The sequence below is a fragment of the Pelodiscus sinensis genome, chromosome 3, assembly GCF_052426305.1.
Source record: "Pelodiscus sinensis isolate ZL-2025 chromosome 3, ASM5242630v1, whole genome shotgun sequence".
NCBI classification, from domain to species: domain Eukaryota; kingdom Metazoa; phylum Chordata; order Testudines; family Trionychidae; genus Pelodiscus; species Pelodiscus sinensis.
Window position 1 is genome coordinate 55,270,102 of NC_143054.1, and position 19,331 is coordinate 55,289,432.

The window sequence follows — 19,331 nt, forward strand, 5'->3', positions numbered from 1 at the left end:
TCTTTGGGAAATCATGAGTTTAAATAGTACTATAGCTGTGTTATCTATGGGTAGTAGTAGCTCCACAAGGATGGCTGAGCCACATACCCACTAGTTTGTTTTTGGCAGGCTCAAACATGCTACCGCTGCTGCTAGCCTAGCTTACTCCTATTTACATTCACACTAGTTCAGTGAAAACAAGTGCAAGTGTATGTACATGAGCAGAAGAATCAAACTCCTAATATATTGTTTCAGCATAGCCTTAGCCCTTAGGGACCTAGGAGTCAAGGGGATTTAGGTACTTCTCAAAATTTTATCCTAAATTGCATTTGACCATGCTTTCCCAGGTGAGAATTCTTCAGTCCTTGTTTATGCTAAAATTTATGGACAATGAATCAAAATCATAAAGGTTTGAGAATTCATGGCAAGGTCTATACCACAAACTTACATAGGTATGTCACTCAGGCTGTGTCTATACTCCAGTATGCCGGAAAAACTCTGACGCATCCAGGGAACGTGTCTGCTCTTGTGAAATTTTTTTCAGAAGAGCAGGCACACTTTATGGCATCCCTGTAAACCTTGTTTTATGAGGAAGAAAGGATGTTCCAAAAAGGGGGTTTTTTCTGAGATTTGGCCCAGTGTACACAGGCCAAATGTTGGAAAACCTTCTTCGAAAAAAAGAACCAAAAAAGCTACGCAAATTTCAATTTGCGTAGCTTTTTCCAGAAGAACAGTGTAGTGTAGACATAGCCTCAGAGGCATGAAAAATACACACCCCAGAGAAAGATAGTTATACCGACCTAACCTCCTTTGTAGACAGTGCTACTGCCTTTCACAGAGGTGGATTAACTGTGCTGACAGGAAAAACTCTACTATGAGCATTGGATCTCCTTCACTTAAGCACTACAGTGGCAGAGCTACATTGATGCAGTAGAGCCGATACAGCATTTTTATTGTAGACTGTACTTTGTCAAGTCTGTCTAATTTACCTTGTATAGTGGAGAACAACTTTGAAAAATAATCAAACCACCTGCTAAAAATATTTTGTGCTCTTCACAACTTACCCATCACTAAAACATACACTGCCAACTGAATTTTTAAACCCTTCAGCAATATTTTATGAAATATTAGCTGACAGGTAGTTCAGTTCTTTTTCACTCCAAGGCCCCGTAATGTAATCAGCTGTAAAAAGAACTTGTGACTGAAGCAACTTGATCATTCCTTACGGTGCCAACTGGGTTTTTTTTTTTTAAAAAAAAAAAAAGCTACAGAGGAAGCTCAGAGATTAGTCTACCCAGAAACAGCACAAGATATTTAAACAACGTTGAAACTTCTTTGGCTTCTGACTGCTCGCTAAGAAATATATTATAGCTGATGTTTAATTTTGCTTAAACCTAAGAGGTAAGTCTGTATTTTGTGCATTTTGGTGTGATTAGGATACATGTTAATTTGATTTTGCTGTGTTTTAATATATACCTATAATTTTTCATAGCAACTGTAGATAAAAACAGAAAAAAATAATTTACTCTGTTGATCTGAAGATCTAGAGATAATTTCTAAAATTCATTCATTAACATCATATATTTAAAAATCTAATATTGCTCTGGAGCTATTGGATACCATACAACCAGAAGAGCTCAAAATCAGATGGATGAACCTACTGAATGAAACTTGTTCTGAGTAAGAAAAGCGTGGGTAAGAGTATTGTTGTTGAAGCTGTAATAATTTTGATGTGACCAGTCATATGTTCATAAATTAATATGGTGGTATTACTTGGAGATCCTGCACTGTAAAAAAAGGCATCTAAACATTTCCTTTTTCTCAAAAAAACTTGTTTCAGAATTATTTATAAAGAATACATTTTTGTTGTTTATTATTTGTGTCATATACTTCTCAAAAAAGATAGGATGAAACATTAATATTAACAATACATTAGTGCTCATGACATTGTTTTAATTTTCTAATTGTAAATGATATTTTGTAATTGTGAAATTTGTCTTGTTAGATAATTATTAGTTTCATTCTTGAATCTGGGAAGATAAAGTATTTTATTAAAATCTAACTTTGAGCTTATGTACATTATTCTCCTCCTAGTCATTAAAAAGACAATCTCAAAAATATACTGAAAGAGAAAAGGAACTGATGTAGTGGTACATAAACAAAGTATTTAAAACTAAGATTTCAGGATGTAACAAAACTAGTAGATGGATATTAGGAATCATTTAACATTCTTCAACTAACAGGATAAATGATGTATCTCAATTCATTTCTTTACATAAATGAATTCTAATACCAGTTTGCCCTCCTATACTGACTGGCAGCTGTAGCCTGACACCTTTCTGATGGGTAAATGTCGTGTCTGGACCCTATGCCAGTTTTGTTCTGAGAATCATCTAGCAGAAGATTGTATAGCAGTATCTAGTTAGCCTTCAGTCTAAACATGCCAACTTCAAAGTGAAATCTGTTTCCATCAGCCCTTCCTCCCTTTCCACTTCATTACCTCCTTCCCATAAATCCTATGAGGCACCAAAATATGAGAGAAAATAGGTGTTTGTAAAATGTTTTTAAAATGTATACAGTAGATAATTTGTAGTCAGTGTGATCTCATTTTATTTTTAATTTCTCAGGGAAAGTAAATGTTTAGTATAGTTTGGATGTCACTGAAGGAGGCATTAGGTTTGGAAAAAATGTGCATTTGTATATGGCCACAGTTTGCATTTTATTAATCTTAGTTTTGCACAGCACTTTAAATGGTCAAGCAATCGATACCCTGTTATTTTCATATCGATGTAAACTGCCTTTTTATTCCCACAGTGAAAGCTCACTACCATGCATCCTCACTGTAGGGTTGTCTCTCTTTGGCTGAGAAGTGTTACTAGTTTCATTTGATATAGGCATGTAGAATAAATCCACTCATTTCAAAATAATTAATTTTGCTATTTTAAAAGTTGTCATTAATTCCTCATTCAGCTACATATCTTTTAGTTCCTTGTTGTCTTTTACAACACTCCCCTTTACAAGTGTTTTTATTAGCATTGAAGAATCAGGTCTTTCAGAATAATGTGCAAGAGACTGCATGATTGTTTAGAAATTTTACAACAACCGTGATCTGTTTACAGGAAGACAAGATTTTCCCACATGTGTGCCTTAGGCTTTTTAAGTCCATATTTTTTTTTAGCCTAGCTCTTGTATAGGACTTTTAATCTGTGGTGAATTTATTATGCCACATTCAATGTAGTTTACATACACTGTGTATCAAAATGAATCCACTGTAACTATTGCTTTGTTCATAGTTGCTGGTAACATTTGGGTTTTGGGGAGGGATCTTTTAAGGATCAAAGAAGTAGAGGTGTTTATGCATAGACACTTGTCTTCTTCAAAAAGTTAAATAGCAAAAAGATAGTGCTGCTTTACTGGGGACTTTTAAACGTAGGGAATCTCATGCTTTAATTTAATGTGCTGCATGGTCGCTGTAAAAAACAATCTGTTGGATTGTTTAAGACCCACGATATGCTGCTTGAACATGTTGTCTGATTTAATCTAGCCACTGATGTAGATGCAGCCCAATTGACATGACGAATCATGGGTCCTTGAGCCATGCAGTTCTCCACTTCATGATTGCCTTTCTTTCGTTGAGTTATCAATGTCTTATGTTTTAAGTTTTATTAAAGTGTTGTTTTGAATCCCTCATGTCAGACTTCATTTGATTAGTTGTGGTCTTTGGAAATCTCTAGTTGAACATTCTGATTATGTGGATAGCTAATTTGTCTGTGCATCTTCATATCTTAGCTTCAGTTCCAGCAGCAATAGCATTTTTGATCCTGGCTCTTAAATGTCAACATGGTGTGAAGTCAGGGAATGTGGGAAAGCATCAATTCTCTTCATGTCTTCTGCAAGCTTAAAATAAAGTACAGGTTGAACCTCTCTAGTCTGGCAACAGCCATGATCCAGCATGATTTTTGTTAGCTGGATGTCCACTTATTCTGGGTATAGCCAAATTTCCCACAGTCCCATAAAGTTTGTTTACAGACACCAATCCTGGTTCTTAGTGTTCTGTGCTGTTATTTAGCTCTAATTTACACCAAATGCCCAGTAAGCAGTGGAAGGGTTGGTTTTGCTACTGAGTGCTGGACTAGAGGGTTTCAACTTGTCAAGAAGATGAAGTTTACTACATTGGTGAATTTTCATTTTGGTCTGAAGCTTTATACCTAACCTGTCTATAAGAAAACTGAAGGCACTGTCTTTCTAAGAGTATGTCTACACTACAGAGTTTTGTTGGAAAAACTACCGTTTTTCCGACAAAACCTGAGTTACATCCACACTGCAGTCATGTTCTTCCGAAAGTAAATTGAAAGAACAGAGGGTTTTTTCTGGCTTTGGTAATCCTCTTTCTATGAGGAAGAAGCCTTTTTTCCAGAAGAGCTCTTTCAGAAAAAGGCATATCTAGATGGGGAAGAGGGAGTTATTTCAAAAGAAGAGGAAAGAGGAAAAAGCACAGGTGCCCTGGTGGCCACTCCGTCAATAGTAATCACAACTTAAATGCAAGATTAAGTGTGATGCTATCTTTCAAAAAAACAGATCACTTTTTCGATGCACTTTTGTGTGTGGATGCTCTCTTTAGGAAAAAGGTTTTCCAGAAGACCTCTTCCAAAAAAAGTTTCCTCCAAATGAAGCCTGCAGTCTAGACATAGCCTCACTGAGAGATCCCTGGAAAGGATATTATATTGATAGGTAAACTAGGATACAAAAGCCATTCAAGTTCCTTGATAGGAATGGTTGGTCCACTGTAAAGGGTATTACATTACAATAGCTGGTGCACTGCTAATAATTTATATAACTGTGTTATGCAGCTGTAGCAATGCTGCTTTATCTTTAAGATCTTTCTGCATGAGTTTTTAAACCTGCAAAAAGTATTTATTATATTTAATTTTCACTCTTTTTTTTCTGAATGTCATTATTATGCTGTTTGCATAGATGTAATTTTTGCACACTAATCAGAATTTTTACAGATGGAAAGCCTTTTATGAACATGTATTGGTAAGCTTAAAAGCCGTTTTGAAGCACCTTTGAAAATCTGGCCCAACATATTATTCATGAAACAACCAATTTCTCTGTGGTCTTCACAATGGATGTAATTTAATTCATACAACATGAAATTAATATCCATGTCAAATAATAAATCATTAAAATCAATAGTTGACCCCATAGTTTCTGAAATAAATGTCCAGGCAAAAGAAGAAAATAGAAGAAAATAACTGTCTCAGTTATGTCACTGCATAGATATCTTTCTAAGCTATTTTAATAAACCTGGACTATTCATATAGATGTATTCCCAGAATCATATGTATATAGGTAACAGATCTTGAACACTCTTCTCAGAGGTGAAAATAAAAGCTTTAAACAAAAAAAAAAAAACCAACCAAATAAAAAAAAGATCCAGCCTACTCTGTTAACTGGATGGATCTTGCAATTTGACAAAATATGTTTCATACCTGAAAGCAATTTAATTTTCCAAAGGAGTTTCAAAATCACTAAAAGGCAATATAATCCCATTTTAAAGTATCATATTGGATTTAGGCTTTGCTGGAAAATTTTAGAGAACATGCCAGTAAAATAAAGCTCCATATCTTTTTTGGCAATATGAGTGGAATAAATGAAGGGTAATACATAAAACTGGCTAGTATAAGACATGGAAAATATGTGAGGTATGTGCTTGAACTTATTTATCCTGAGTGAAGACTTTCCTCTATCATAAATCCATTATGTATCTTACCTAGGTTGTTTGTATAGTATATTTCTGATTGTATTGCAGAATATTTTCAATTTTGCAAGACCTTTAGAATTTAATTGTAAAATGCAACAGAGTGGTGACTGAGGAAAAATGGAGAAAGTCAGAACAGTGAAGTAAAGAATAGTGACAGAAAAACAGTGTTCTGAGAAAAAGTAAATCTTGAATCGTTTCAGTGTTCACAAATCAGTGAGAAATCCAGCCTGTCAGAGTCATAAATGGCCATGGCCTGTCATTCTCCATGGGACAATGGGGTCATAGTCCATGGGGAACACCCTTAAATTCCATGGCAAAAAGCACTACAGTTAATGGCGAGAACGCCTGTATTCCATGACAGTGTTAATTTATTCTATCTAGGCTAAACGCTCCTTAGTCATATACCTAAGCCCATCTCTTCACAAACACAGCTGAGGCTCATCGCTAAAATCCTCATTACTGTCATATTAATCAGTAATAATAATAATATGATAGTTTTATTTATTATTGTTGTTGTTATTTTATTATTATTAATCATATTAATCATGGATATTTTCAACCATGATTGTTTTCAAGGGTGGGTTTTTTTCACTGTACATTCCAAGCATTGGCTCCACTCCTGAACCCTAAACAGCAGTCTCCTGGCAGTCCAGATTATAATCTTTTTTCATCATTTGTGCCATGGTTGAGAGGAGTTTGAGACAATGTCTTATCTGTCCAGTTGCCAGGGCCTTATCTATTGCAGTGTTTTCAGGGCAACCCAGTTCACCAGCCTGCCAGAACTATGATTTCAGGTTCTTTACAGACTCATTCCACCAGTTAATGTGGAAAACCTGAACCCAGTGTCATTTTTACAACTATAAGAGCTAGAAACGTCATTCATTTTTAAATGAAAATTGAGATTCTGGAGTACAGTACTGCAGCAAGGGGTAAATTCCATGGCTGTGGACTCACAAGTCCTATACATCACTTCCACAGCCATCTATGCACCCATGTAGCTCTGTCTCACACAAATACTGATTGATAAGGGGGGGATATTTTCTCAGCTAATGGGTAGCCAGGCATATTGAATGGACTGCATTGGCCCAGGCAGGAACTTACAAGATGTTGGCTTCAAAATAGAGCAAAAAACTCCAACTCTAGTTGTGATCATTGAGGGCAAGCTGATTTTTTCTCAGCTGATGGCTAGCCCAACATTTTAAATGTCTTGCAATGGCCGTGTGGCCAGTCCAGATTTGAGCAGAACTCTCTAAACTAGTAGTAATCAATTGGAAAGACACATTTCTTTCACTGACTCCTTCCTTCTCTAAACCAAGGTACCAATTCTTTCCATTTTGTTTTGAAACTCCTTTTGGTCATGTTTTATCTCTCGATGATAACCCCAGAGAGGTTACTGCAATAATTCCTGTGATCTTTGCATGAAGATGGCCTAAGGATCAATAAGCCTATGGCATGAATTCTACATACTCTCACCAGTTCTATAGATCTTGACTATGTCACTGGAGCCCTCTAGTCATGCCCTGTAGCACATTTAACCATCCTAAGGATTTGTTAGACCAGTGTGGAATACCATTCCTTACAGTTACATAAAGCAGGGCCAGAATTTGGCCCTCCATACTCCTTTTGCATTGTCTCACACACAAACTGTTCCAGAGACAAGCATAAGGATCTTGTGCAAAACGGGGGTTTTGCGCAAGAAAAGCCCCATCCACACTGCTTCTTTTTGCGCAAAAAGAAACGGCAGAAAATATGCTAATGAGATCATGACTTCTGTTAATGAGTCCCTCATTAGTATATTTTTTTCTGGAAGAACTCGCAGTGAAGATGTAGCCTAATTGTTTTAATTCCAGTTTAACTTCCAAAACAGGAGCATCTGGAAGTGTTCTCCCCTCCACCCACCCACCCACCCACCAGATACTGTCCTAAAACAGACTGAGAAATGGATGTGGTGAGACATGTTCTCCCATTTTGGCTTTGAATCACGGTGCTGACCAAAAGTGAGAGCATTCAAATATAAGGGAGTACAGAGAAATGATTCTTCATACAGTTACATGAAAATTTGCCAAACATAGTACTTTATAAAAGAGAATAATGTTACCAGTGAAATTTGAGGCCTAGTTGAGGTCACATGAACATTACAAGTCTGCAGTCAACAAAAATTATTATAGCAGCAAGAGACTTGTTAGAGGCATTTCCGATGAAAGATTTATGAAGTCAAAAGTAATTATTAGATGAGGCAGGGTCAGAACAATTCAATAATCTGAGAACCTGTAATAACTATAGCAGAATACATTTAACATTGATGACTGTACTGTCAACTTTAAAACCTGATACCGAGGTAAACTCAGCCATCATATTTTTTGACTCCACTTGTTTAAATGTAAACAGTCATTGTTTGTTGTGAAATTCAAACTTCATTTTAAGTAACCTGTGATGGAAACTCTTTTGAAAGGGGCATTTCATAAAGGAAATATACAAATACATAATATCTTTGTGTCATATGATGAACTCAGTGTTGCGGCCAGAAGGCTACAGTGTTTCCATTGTCTTTCAAGTGGCTTCCACCTGAGAGAGACCACCAACTAAGGACTGTAAAAGAGAGATTATTTATATTTGATCAGAATAATCTGTTTCTGATGTCTTGTTTATGAATGAAAACGTGCCAATTGTGTTCAAATAAAAATGTAAAAGAAAAGACTTGATGCTAGCTTGCAACATTAATGCTTCCTTTTATTTTTCTATTTTCAGACTCTGGCCACAAGAAGCTAAAAAGCACGATACAGAGAAGCACAGAAACAGGGATGGCAGCAGAAATGAGGATTCGTATGGTTCGGCAGCCAAGTCGTGAGTCCACCGATGGCAGCATAAACAGCTACAGCTCTGAGGGGAAGTAAGTGGAATTACGAATAATGCAGCAATGTAGAAGTACATTGAATTTTCTTATCCTCATAAGAAAACTGTTTAAATACTACAGGTTTGACCTCCCTGGTCCTGATTGGTCCCAAAGGAGGGAGGGGTTCAATTCCAGTCCCTCTGTTGATGGACTCCGGGCTCTCCCCCAGTCCATCAACAGACCCAGTTGGGCTTCCCTCCCAGCTGCCAGGCTTCACTCCTGAATGCTGGGCTCCTCTGGGCTCCTGGTTCTGTGATCAGTCCCAGGTCCACTGGGCTCCACTGCCCCAGGGCCTCTAGGCTCCTCTGACCCTGGGCTCTGTGGGACTCCACAGGGCTGCATCAGCCCCGGGCTGCTGGGCTCCCACCTTTGCTTCCTGCCACCAGCCTCCCAGGGCTCTTTGGTGCAGGGGGTCTCTGGTCCAGCAACATCTGTGGTCCTGCCAAGCCCTGTACCAGAGAGGTTCATTCTGTCATTTAAAAATAAAAAACCCTCCTGATTTGTGAATGAAAGTTCCAGATTTGGTTCACTATGATTTATGAAATTGCGATTTGTGCAAAATTTTGCACTTATGCAATTTTCAGATTCTGGTTTTTTTTTCTCAAGAGGTTCCCTCTAATTATCATATTGCTATTTGTGTTATGTGCTTGGTCACTTAAGTGGCATGTTGTCATTTGTGCTGCCTGATTTTCAATGAATGTTCATGAAAAAAGCCGGAAAGTTTTGACACTTGTGAAATTGTTCACAAGTGCCTAAACTTTCAGGCTTTTTTCATGAAAATTTACATTAGAAGAGCACTTACTATAAGCTCTTCTTCTGTTTAGTTTTTTCTCAAATGGTTCCCTTTGATTATCACATTGCTATTTGTGTTATGTGATTGGTTATCTAAGGGACATGTTGTCATTTCTGCTGACTGGATGACTGAAAAAACTAGAGTCTGAAAAGTCACGATTCAGATTATTCAGTAAATACTTATAAATAACGAATATGGTTAAAGAAATCCAAATTGGATTACTAATCAATAAAGAAGCTAAATTCATAAATATTTTTGGAAACAAAACATTTGGCCAATTTTGCTTTAAACTGATGGCACTGTGACACGCTGCTTGGATCTATCCTGAATTAAACTTCGGATGTCTCCCTGTCATATGAAATGGTGTTTGGTAACTTTGTATATAAAGAACATTGAGTTTGGAGCTGGTCCAAGGACAGTTCTTATTGAAAGCTATGAAGTCTTACTGCACACTATTCAAACAAAAGAGTATTCTCTTCATTCACCATTGTCATTGCTAATAAGTATGTAGGAAGGAAGAACAAAAGCAGACCCTGCACAAAGCATATATTCGTGTTCTAGCCTCCTCAGAGATCTTAGTGGGACTATTTTTACTGTTAGCTACTGAAAGAACTCTGTCTTGGAGACAACCCAACCATCTGACAATTGGGTCTGGTACTGAGAGGTGAGCAGAGACAGATACAGCATAGCATGCTTTCCTACTGCATACAAAAAAGCTAGATTAATAGAATATTTAAGTTTGCAAGATCAAGCACTCAAAAGTTAGAAAATGCCGGAATTAAGGAGGCCCGTGCAACTTTAATTTGTCTCCCTGGTGCATATGCATTATTATAGTCTTTAATTACATGATGAGACACTTATTTTCTGCTTTATTTGGGACTATATAAGTATTTACGGGGCTAAAGTGATAATAATGATACTTTTTCCAGATTTGCCCATTTGAGACACTAGTGTGATATGCCACTCTGAGTAGATTTCACAGATGTTTGACATATGATCTTACATATTTGTGGACTTTGCTGGGCTCCTAAGTGGAGTTTCAACCCACTGCTAAGTTCTTCATACTTATCTTCCCTTGGGTCAAGCTTAGGTGCCCAGTTGTGCTCCTTCTTGAATGTAGGGAACATATAAGGGTTGGAACTGTAGTACAGATCAAGTTAATCATTTCAGAGTTCATCAAAGTCGGGAAGAAAGTAGAGGAAGAATTCTATTACGAAGAGCAACAAAATGTTCACATTTAAAATTTTATTAGCATTTGAATTAATATCTATCCTCCTTTGAATTATGGTTTCTGCTTGTATTCTACATGAACTACATGTGCACCCCAGGAACTTGAGATGAGAAGATTTTTGCTAGCAGGGTGCATGATGAATGCATACTCCCCTCTTTAACCTGTGCTCTGAATCATAAGGTGCCGCATGGACTGACCATCTCTTTAGTTCCTTTTTATTTCCTGTGATCTGAGATGGAATCTCTTCGGTGTCCACAGTGTGCACCAGTGTTCTCCTTCAAACTCTGTAGTTAGTTATAAATAGTTTTAAAACCTGTTTTAGATATAATGTAGGTTACCCCAACACCTCCCGGTATTATGTCCTGTGCCTGAGCATTCCCTGTCCTGAATAACCCTGGCACATGTCTCTATTGCTTCAGGGAAGCTTATATACACTCTAAGTGCAACATCTGCCAGACTTTCCTTGCCAAACCCCGCAAGCCTATGAGCACAGGTTACAGTGGTGTTAGAAACAAAGGCACGCTTAGAATGCCTTCAGTCCTTCAATCATCTGTCTATGAAGGATACCTTTCTGGTTGCTATCCTTCAGCCAGAGAGTAGGTGGAGGTCTGTATGCCAGTTTCATTTGATACAGGCTTTCATAAAGATACCATTTTGTTGAGGTTACACGCAAATTCATAACCAAAGTAATCTCCGAATTCTATCTAAACTAGGGCATTCACTTATCTGTATTCAATCCAAAGCCACATGCCACCAGAGACGACAAGAAACTTCACTATCTGGCTATCCATGGAGCCTTGGCGTTCGGCCTGCCGGAGACAGAGGTCTTCAGGAAATCTCAACTGTTTGTCTCCTTTGCAGAACATATGAAAGGGGAACAGAGGCTTTCCTAATGGATTTTGGGGTTTCACCCTACTTTTTTATGGGTCAGTGGCAAGAAGGGTTGTGGAGCACTCTACCACCAACCTGATCCTCCTCTTCCCTTCTCAGGTGCCCTTGGCCACCCTAAAAAGACAAAGAGGGAAAGGGAGAGGAAGGGCAAAAGGTTACAGTTCAAAATGAAGATGGGTTGTTGATGCTAGGGCTAAAGGAGTGAGTGGTCCTGTGGTGATGTTTCTGGTGAGCCACAGCAAACTGGGGCATTTGAAAAGAGGATGAGAGTGCAGCCAGGGGTTGGAGGCATTTGGACTGATCTGCATGCTAGATAAGGCCAGTATTGGGGGCAGCAGGAGGGCCCTGTAAGGAATAAGGGATTATGGAGTAACAGAGGGAAGGATGTGGTTTGGGGATGGTTTGAATAATTTTGGCATTGTGATATTTTAGTGTGAGTTAATTGGGGGTTAAGTGGCAGGTGATTTTTGTTTGCAGAGATAGGGGCTCCTGTGATGGGGAGGTGAGATGAGTGGGGACTGTGTCAGGAGCAAATTTTGTGGAGTTTGTGGGCTGTGAGTTTATTTGAAGTGGCAGGGGCTTGGAAGTGCTTATTTGGGGTTGGACGAGCAGGGGGCTGGGTGGAAGTTACTTGGTGGTTGGGTGGAGACTGAAGTGGGGTGTCAATAGGGGTGTATGACAGGCGGTTGGGTGGAGATCTGTGGGATGGGGTTATTTGGGAATCTGTGACCGAGGTGGATGGAGGGTTGTGGCGGAAGAGCTGGAGCACAGGGAGCTATATGGCAATGCCAGTGGCTGCAGTTGTCTGAGCTGTATCTGACTCCATCCTCCACATCCCCTTCCTCACTCCCGCTTTCACTGGATGCAGCACCAGGGAGGGGTGGTCTTGTGGCTGCCACACCAGGGAGTGTCTATGGGCACTGAATGTATTTGGGAGGGACTCTCCAAATCCAAGTCTCAGAGGGATCCAGTGGGAAAGTGATAGGAGGGAGGGAAGTGTTGTGGCATCACTTTGTCCTGGAGTGTCTGTCTGTCCTATCGAGGACATATTCTCCTATAAAAGGTGCAAGTGTCTACTCCACCAGAACCCAGGCCATTGGTAGTTTCAATTGTAGTTGCCCCATTTCTGAAGATCTTATAGACCAGCAAAGAGGGTCTCTGTTCACCCCTATTAGGGTTTATTGATTGATGAGTTGTCAGAATACTAAGCTCAATCAAGCTATTAAGTAAACATGCAGAACAGACAAGCAGGCAAAGATTAATGTTACCTAATCTGTGGCCACAGACTTACTACTTACTAATCACATTAGTACGTTACCATGGACAAGAAACTCCCCAAATTACTTAATTTTACAGCTGATCCTAATGTTTCTTCCCCATGCAATTTGCACTCACTGTCCAAGATTCTAGAATATCTTTACCAAGTTAGTTTTAAGAGTTTTGCAGCAATCATAATAATTACTCATTATTTTAACAAAGCTCAGGAAAACCTTGGCAAAGCCCTGTTTTGTCCTTGATGATTCTACATATGCCAAGAATAAAAGCTTTCTGCACCACTTTTAATGTATTTCCAGCACAAAGCTTACAGGAAGTAGAGATGAGCTTTATATAAGGCATAGCCTTTAATAATACATTAGTTTAGACTAAATAGTTTTGGCTCACACAAATTTGAGAAACATTACACCCTGGTAAAAGCTTCCACTGCTGACATGCTTTGGCAGAGCAGTCTTCCAAGTGCTGCAGGATTCCTCGACCCTCCTCCTCAATGAATCCTGTTGGTGATTCACCTTAAGTGTAATACCATCACTTGTCGGAGAATGAAAGGTTACTTACCTGTGCAGTAACTGGAGTTCTTTGAGATGTGTGGTCACTGTCTGCTTTCCTTTCCCCTTACTGCCTGTGGAGCCTTATGCCAGAGATAGTCACTACAGAAAGATAACTGGGGTGGCAATCCGTCTGCTCCACAGATCCCTCAGTTCAGAGCACAAGAAAAGGGCACAAACTGCTAGCAAAATATCTTCCACGATGAGGTGTACCTCCAGTGAAATACGGGTAGAGATCACACATTTCACAGAGCATCTTATTATTGTATGGTTTGGTAACCTGACTTTCAGATGGCTGGGCTTTCACACCCCTCCTGACTATTGTTACAGGAAGTCTGCAAACTCAAGCTGACACTGCTGAATCAGTTAACCTTGACAATGAGAACAGAAAGTTGCTTCACAACCATAAGAGCTAGAGAGGCCTTTTTAAAAAAAAATTAAAGTTGAGATCTTGGAGTGTAAGACAGCTTTTCAAAGATGCCACACTAATAGATATCTGCCTAATTCATTTCCTGAATACTTAGGTTGATAATTGATACAGATCATAAGAACAGCCATACTGAGTCAGACCAAATGACCATCTAGCCCAGTGTCCTGGCTTCGGACAGTGACCAGTGCCAGGTGCTTCAGAGAGAACAGGGCAATTTAGTGAGTGATCCATCCTCTGTTGTCCTGTCCCAGCTTCTCTCAGTCAGATGATTTTTTTAAGTTATGGCAGTGGCAAGTAGTGCCACAGGAACCATTATATGTGGGGCTAGACACTGAATCAGATCCGAATCCGGTCACAGTTATAACAATCTGGCCTACTAGTGACATTATGATTAGAACTAGTTCTCAATGGTATTAGAATTATGGGCCAGTTCACTAGCATAGAAAACAGCTGCAACAGTTGTTTTCCATGTATAGTCTGCTTTCAAGATAGTTGGATATAGACATAAATCAGTCTGAGGTGGATGCCTAGCATGGAACATTTCAGCCCAAAGGGTTGAAGTTCCACAAAATTGTAAGTGGGGCTATGATTTTATCAAACCAATTTTAATAAATGTTATGACAGAGGTACAGGAAAAGAACAATATGTCACAGAAAGGAAGAGCAAAGGGTTCATGGAGAGAGGGTTTTGGAGAGTAAGCCCATCCCAAACGTACCCTGCAACAGCAGTTCCTGTCACGCTGGACTGGGCTTCAGGTGTTGTGACCTAGCCCATGTGATTGCAACAGTAGTCAAATTTGGCCTGTCTATTCCTCTGTGTATGGAAACAGGGGGACAGAGGACCAAATCAGATTGTTATTACAATCTAGAGCACATGGTCACACAGCCACACAGGTTTGTTGCATCCACCCCTTTCTCTCCCATCTAAGTAGGGGCAAGTACAGTGAATGGGAATAGTATTGCAATCCTGAGAGTTAGGTCACAATGCTACTTGGTTTGGTGGGGGGGTCTTATAATTAGATATGTTGGGCAACCATTATTTCCATCCAGAGCCTACTCCAGATAGTGATAATATAAAGTCTAGCAAATAAACCTAAGTATGTAGCTGTGTTAAATGACCTAACTTTGACATATTCCTGAGGCATTACTTCCCACAAACATAACTTAAACAAGAAAATATTTCAAAATATTTGTGCATTGAACAGGCAGGTCAAGACCAATTGACCACAAGCAACAGGATTAGCAATTCCAGACAGTGATTGGGAGCATGTTTCCCTAGGAAATATGTGTCATTTTTCATTAAAATTGATACACGATGATAAAACTAATTACGCTTTTAATGTCTGGAATGTTAATTAATCATAGCAGGATAGGATCAGCCTCTAATCACAACAGCTTGTCTCAGCAAATTCTGCTACTGTCAGATGATATTAGTAATAATCTAATGTGCATTTATTTGTATTAGCTGTCTAATTTCTTGAATTATTCTTTGGCATAAAAATGTTGTGATGCTTCCCAGGGGGACCCAGCATTGCAAAGGCATCTCACTACCCCTCAGTGAGAGGAAATCTTGTCAATGCCTGCCAGGGGTGAGCTCCCCCACTCCATCAGTCACGGGCAACACAATCACTTTCCTCTAGCAGCCTAAATAGAGCCCCAGTTTCTTTGTAGATTAGCAGTAGGGTCCCTGGAGGGTCCTGCTCCTGTTCCACTGGACACTTGCAGTATTCAGATATTCCACTATCAAATAAACATTTGTAAGCATCCTTGTAAGCCATATGCAACCCATGCCCTCTGCCAATTGGCACCAAGAGGTCCCTGGATAACAAATGTATATTTAAAATGCCTTTTTTCAAAGAATAATTATTGATGAAATAGCTAGTTTAGAGAAATGGATACAAGCACAGAAACTTTTCACCCCTGAGACATTTGCTAGGCAAACAGAGGCAGCTAGCAGGGCAGTTTCGGAGGACATAGCTACAGACTCTGCTATAGTAGGGTTTGGTGAGTGGTACATTTGGTTCATCTGTATACTGTTTGTGTGACTATTAATTTGTTCTGTGTATGGGTTGTGTAGCTGGACCTTTGACCCCTGACAAACAGCTAAGGCAGGTCTGTTTGTTAGTATCTTAGTAAAGACCAGGTGAGTATTATCTTTGGAACTTCAATCAACTGCTCTTTGAAGACTATCAGTGGTTAATCACTCACTTGTAGAGCTGAGCTAAGCTAAACTAAGCAGGGAAACATAATATAAAAGTCATTTGCTAGACAATTAATAGAAAAGTTTCTGAAGATATTCGGAGAGGAAGTGTAAGAGGCTTGCAGGTTCGACTATACATGTTATTCTAGAAGAGGAATAGAAGTGGTGATCTTAAACAGCCATGCCATGTTTTCTATCCTGCTTGAAGCCAGAAGGGATTTCCTTTGTTCAAAGATTTTAGGATGGGAAGGGCAAGTAAAAACACTACAGCAAATATGAGAAACTGTACAGCCAGCTTCGGAAAATATCAGTATCCTAAGTTCAAGGAAGAATTGAACTAGTCAGTAAGGAGTTGGAGAGCAAGGTCCTCAGGTGAGGTATGCTCAATCAAATCCTAGGTCCCAGACTGGAACCCTAATCTCTTATTAGATCTCAGTATCTGTTTTCTCTATGTGAAAACTTTCAGAGAACGGGAAGTAAGGTACTAGTGGTTTATAGCAGAATTGATATAGAGGTGCAGCAAAGCATGGGAAAATATACCTGGGAATTTTAGTTACAAGAATGTTATTATAAATCTTAGCATTTTTAGTTTGCTTTTTTGATAATTGTAATATTTTAATTTTTAAATAACTGGAATTAGGTAGAAAATTGTTAACATCAGCAGGTGATAGGGTAATAGGGTTACTTTTTATGATTATTTTCCATTTCACTCCATTATAAAATGTATCCATTGAACTAATCACTCTAAAACACTGCACTTAACACATTTATGAACTCGAACTGGGTGAAATTTTTAATTCAAAGCTTCTTGCAGCAAAAAAAAAAAAATGCAGATTCTGCAACACTAAAATCTTTTACAAATTCATGTTTATTTTACTGAATTTTGTTTAAAAAATGCAAAAAAGAGAAACATTTAGTTGCATTTCTAAACAAAATGTTTCCATTTCAGTTTGAGAACAACTTTCCATTTTAAAACGTCCTTTCATTTTCATTTTAATAGTTTCCAAAATATCAAAATCTAAACAAAGCATTTAATTTTGTCAAAATGAAACACTTGTTTGACCTGAAATGACCATTTTAAAACCTTTTAATTCATTGACGCTTTTTGTTCTGGGTTGACCTGAAATAATTTTTTTCCGTTTGAAATTGCCAACAAATCAAAAACCTATTATTCACCCAGTTCAAATGTGAATCACACTCAGTGCCCTGGGGATTATGACTTTCACCACAATTCAATTGTAGCTAAGTAGGGAAGAAGTAGAGAAATATCCACTTCTCCATGGAAGTCGGGTAAAAAGGCTGTTGATATAGTCACAGCTACATCCCAGTGAAGAGGAGATGGTCTTGCTAAACTCTTCCTCACAGTACTTGGCATCTAGAATGCCTGTAACCCTTTTAACTGAATCAAGGGGGAGCAATGTCCTGCCGTCACAGCCAGCGTCAGCTGGCATTTTTGTAAGGCTCTTTGCTACGATAGTAAAACTGAAAGATGGCAAGTTGTTTGTGAGAACAAAGTTACTTCCTTATGAGATGGTTTCACTGTGCCTATTTGGGGTTGTGGGTTTGCAGTACAATTTGTAGTTCTATTCCCTGAGGCTGTATGTTGTGTCTGAGAAGCATTTCTTTGTTAATTATTGTGGGCCATTATGAATGAACGTTGTATTTACATGTATTCATGTTTTATATTTCTGTAGCTTAATATTCCCTGGAGTGCGGCTGGGTGCTGACAGTCAATTTAGTGATTTCCTTGATGGACTTGGGCCTGCACAGTTAGTAGGTCGACAGACACTAGCAACCCCTGCTATGGGTAAGAATAATTTATTCTCATGTGTAAGACTAATACTATCCCATTGACCAAAGTGGAATAAAGATGGGCAGAATGCAGCTCACAGACTACCAAGGGTTCTACCAAATGACCTGCCTCATCTTTAACACAAAGATGTTGTCTCAGATGCAGTGCTGGTTTGTTGGCAGGCCTAAGCAGGAATATTTAGGAGGCCCGCAACTCAATGTGTGGCAACAGTCAAAAAAGCAAACAGAATGTTAGGAATCATTTAAAAAGGGATAAGGAATAAGACTTCAAATATCTTTTTGCCTCTATATAAATCCATGGCACACAAACATCTTCAATACTGTGTGCAGTCAGGGTGTTAAATTTAGTTTAATCAACTAGTTGATGGAATTTCCATCATCTAGTCCAGGGGTCAGCAACCTATGGCTCATGAGCCAGATATGGCTCTTCTAGAGCCCCAGCTCAACCCCCTTTTGCTCCCCCCGCAGCAGGGAGGCCACGCTGGTGCTACAACCTTATGGCCACCTGCAAGACTGGAGCATCAGCACCAGACTCCGGGGAGAGGTATGGGAAGAGAAGGCCCCGAGACTTCATGCCAGATCCGGCATGCAGGGAACAAGTGGAGCACAAAATGTCTGGGTGCACTGCTCTTTTCCTTCCTTCCACATGCGGGAAACAAGCTGCCAAAATGGCTCTATGCGCACTGCCCTTTTTCATCCCTTTTTCGTCGCTCCGGGGAACACCTTCCCTGGAGGCTTCCCCTGAAAATCCTGCATGGAAGCTTCTGAGGAATGAGAGCAGCAGGAGGCATGTTACACAACGCCTGCCATGCAACATGCAAACAAGTGTGTGTCCCCACCCCATCATGCCCAACCCCCACTCTTTCCCCCTCCCACCAGCCAAAATCCTCCCTACCCCAAGCCCCTTGGTCAAAATTCCCCTTACCCCAAACCCCCTGGCCAAAATGCTCCCTACCCCCAGCCTCCTGACCAGACACCCCCTGCCCTCTGCCTAGACACGCCTTGTCCTGTGGCCAAAATCTCCCCTGGCCAGACACCCCTTGCCCTTCCCCTTCCCCCTGCTTCCCCACCCAGCCATAATCCCCCCCCCACCTTCCGCCTGCCTGGCCAGAATTCCCCCCTGGCGAGGCGGCCAGCCTCCTGCCCGCTCCTGCCCCATGGCCAGGCAGCCTGCCCCATGGCCAGACCTCACACCCTCACTGCTCCTCCTCCTCCTGCTCAGATCCTGCACTCTTATCCCTATCCCATTCACTGGTAGCCCAGTCCTGCACACTTAATCCCTCATTCTTGGCCCCAACTCAGATCCAAGTGTGGAAGTGTAAATCTGTCCTGAGGTCTTGAACCTCAGTCCTCTCTCCCCCATCTGACTGCAGCATCATACCACTCCTGCACCCCTCCCCCACGCACTAACCTTGAGCCCATCATACGCCTTAACCCTCTGCCCTGAGCCCCTCATATTCTCACATCCACAGACTCCTGCACCCCCACATCACCAGTCCCCTGCCATAACACTCTT

The 19,331-nt window shown here is 39.9% G+C and overlaps 1 protein-coding gene across 46 annotated transcripts in view; it reads left to right on the plus strand.

The window, feature by feature from the left end:
• RIMS1 (regulating synaptic membrane exocytosis 1) overlaps positions 1-19,331 on the plus strand; it is a 468,693-nt gene that overhangs the window by 440,074 nt on the left and 9,288 nt on the right. For 45 of the 46 annotated variants that reach the window (XM_075923725.2, XM_075923757.2, XM_089777127.1 and 42 more), the window contains 2 exons: positions 8,492-8,633; positions 17,698-17,810. In XM_075923725.2, the coding sequence (XP_075779840.2) occupies positions 8,492-8,633; positions 17,698-17,810 (255 nt within the window). Of the gene's footprint in view, positions 1-822; positions 1,381-8,491; positions 8,634-17,697; positions 17,811-19,331 lie in introns of those variants that run through there. The other variant, XM_006127220.5, reaches the window with a different exon arrangement.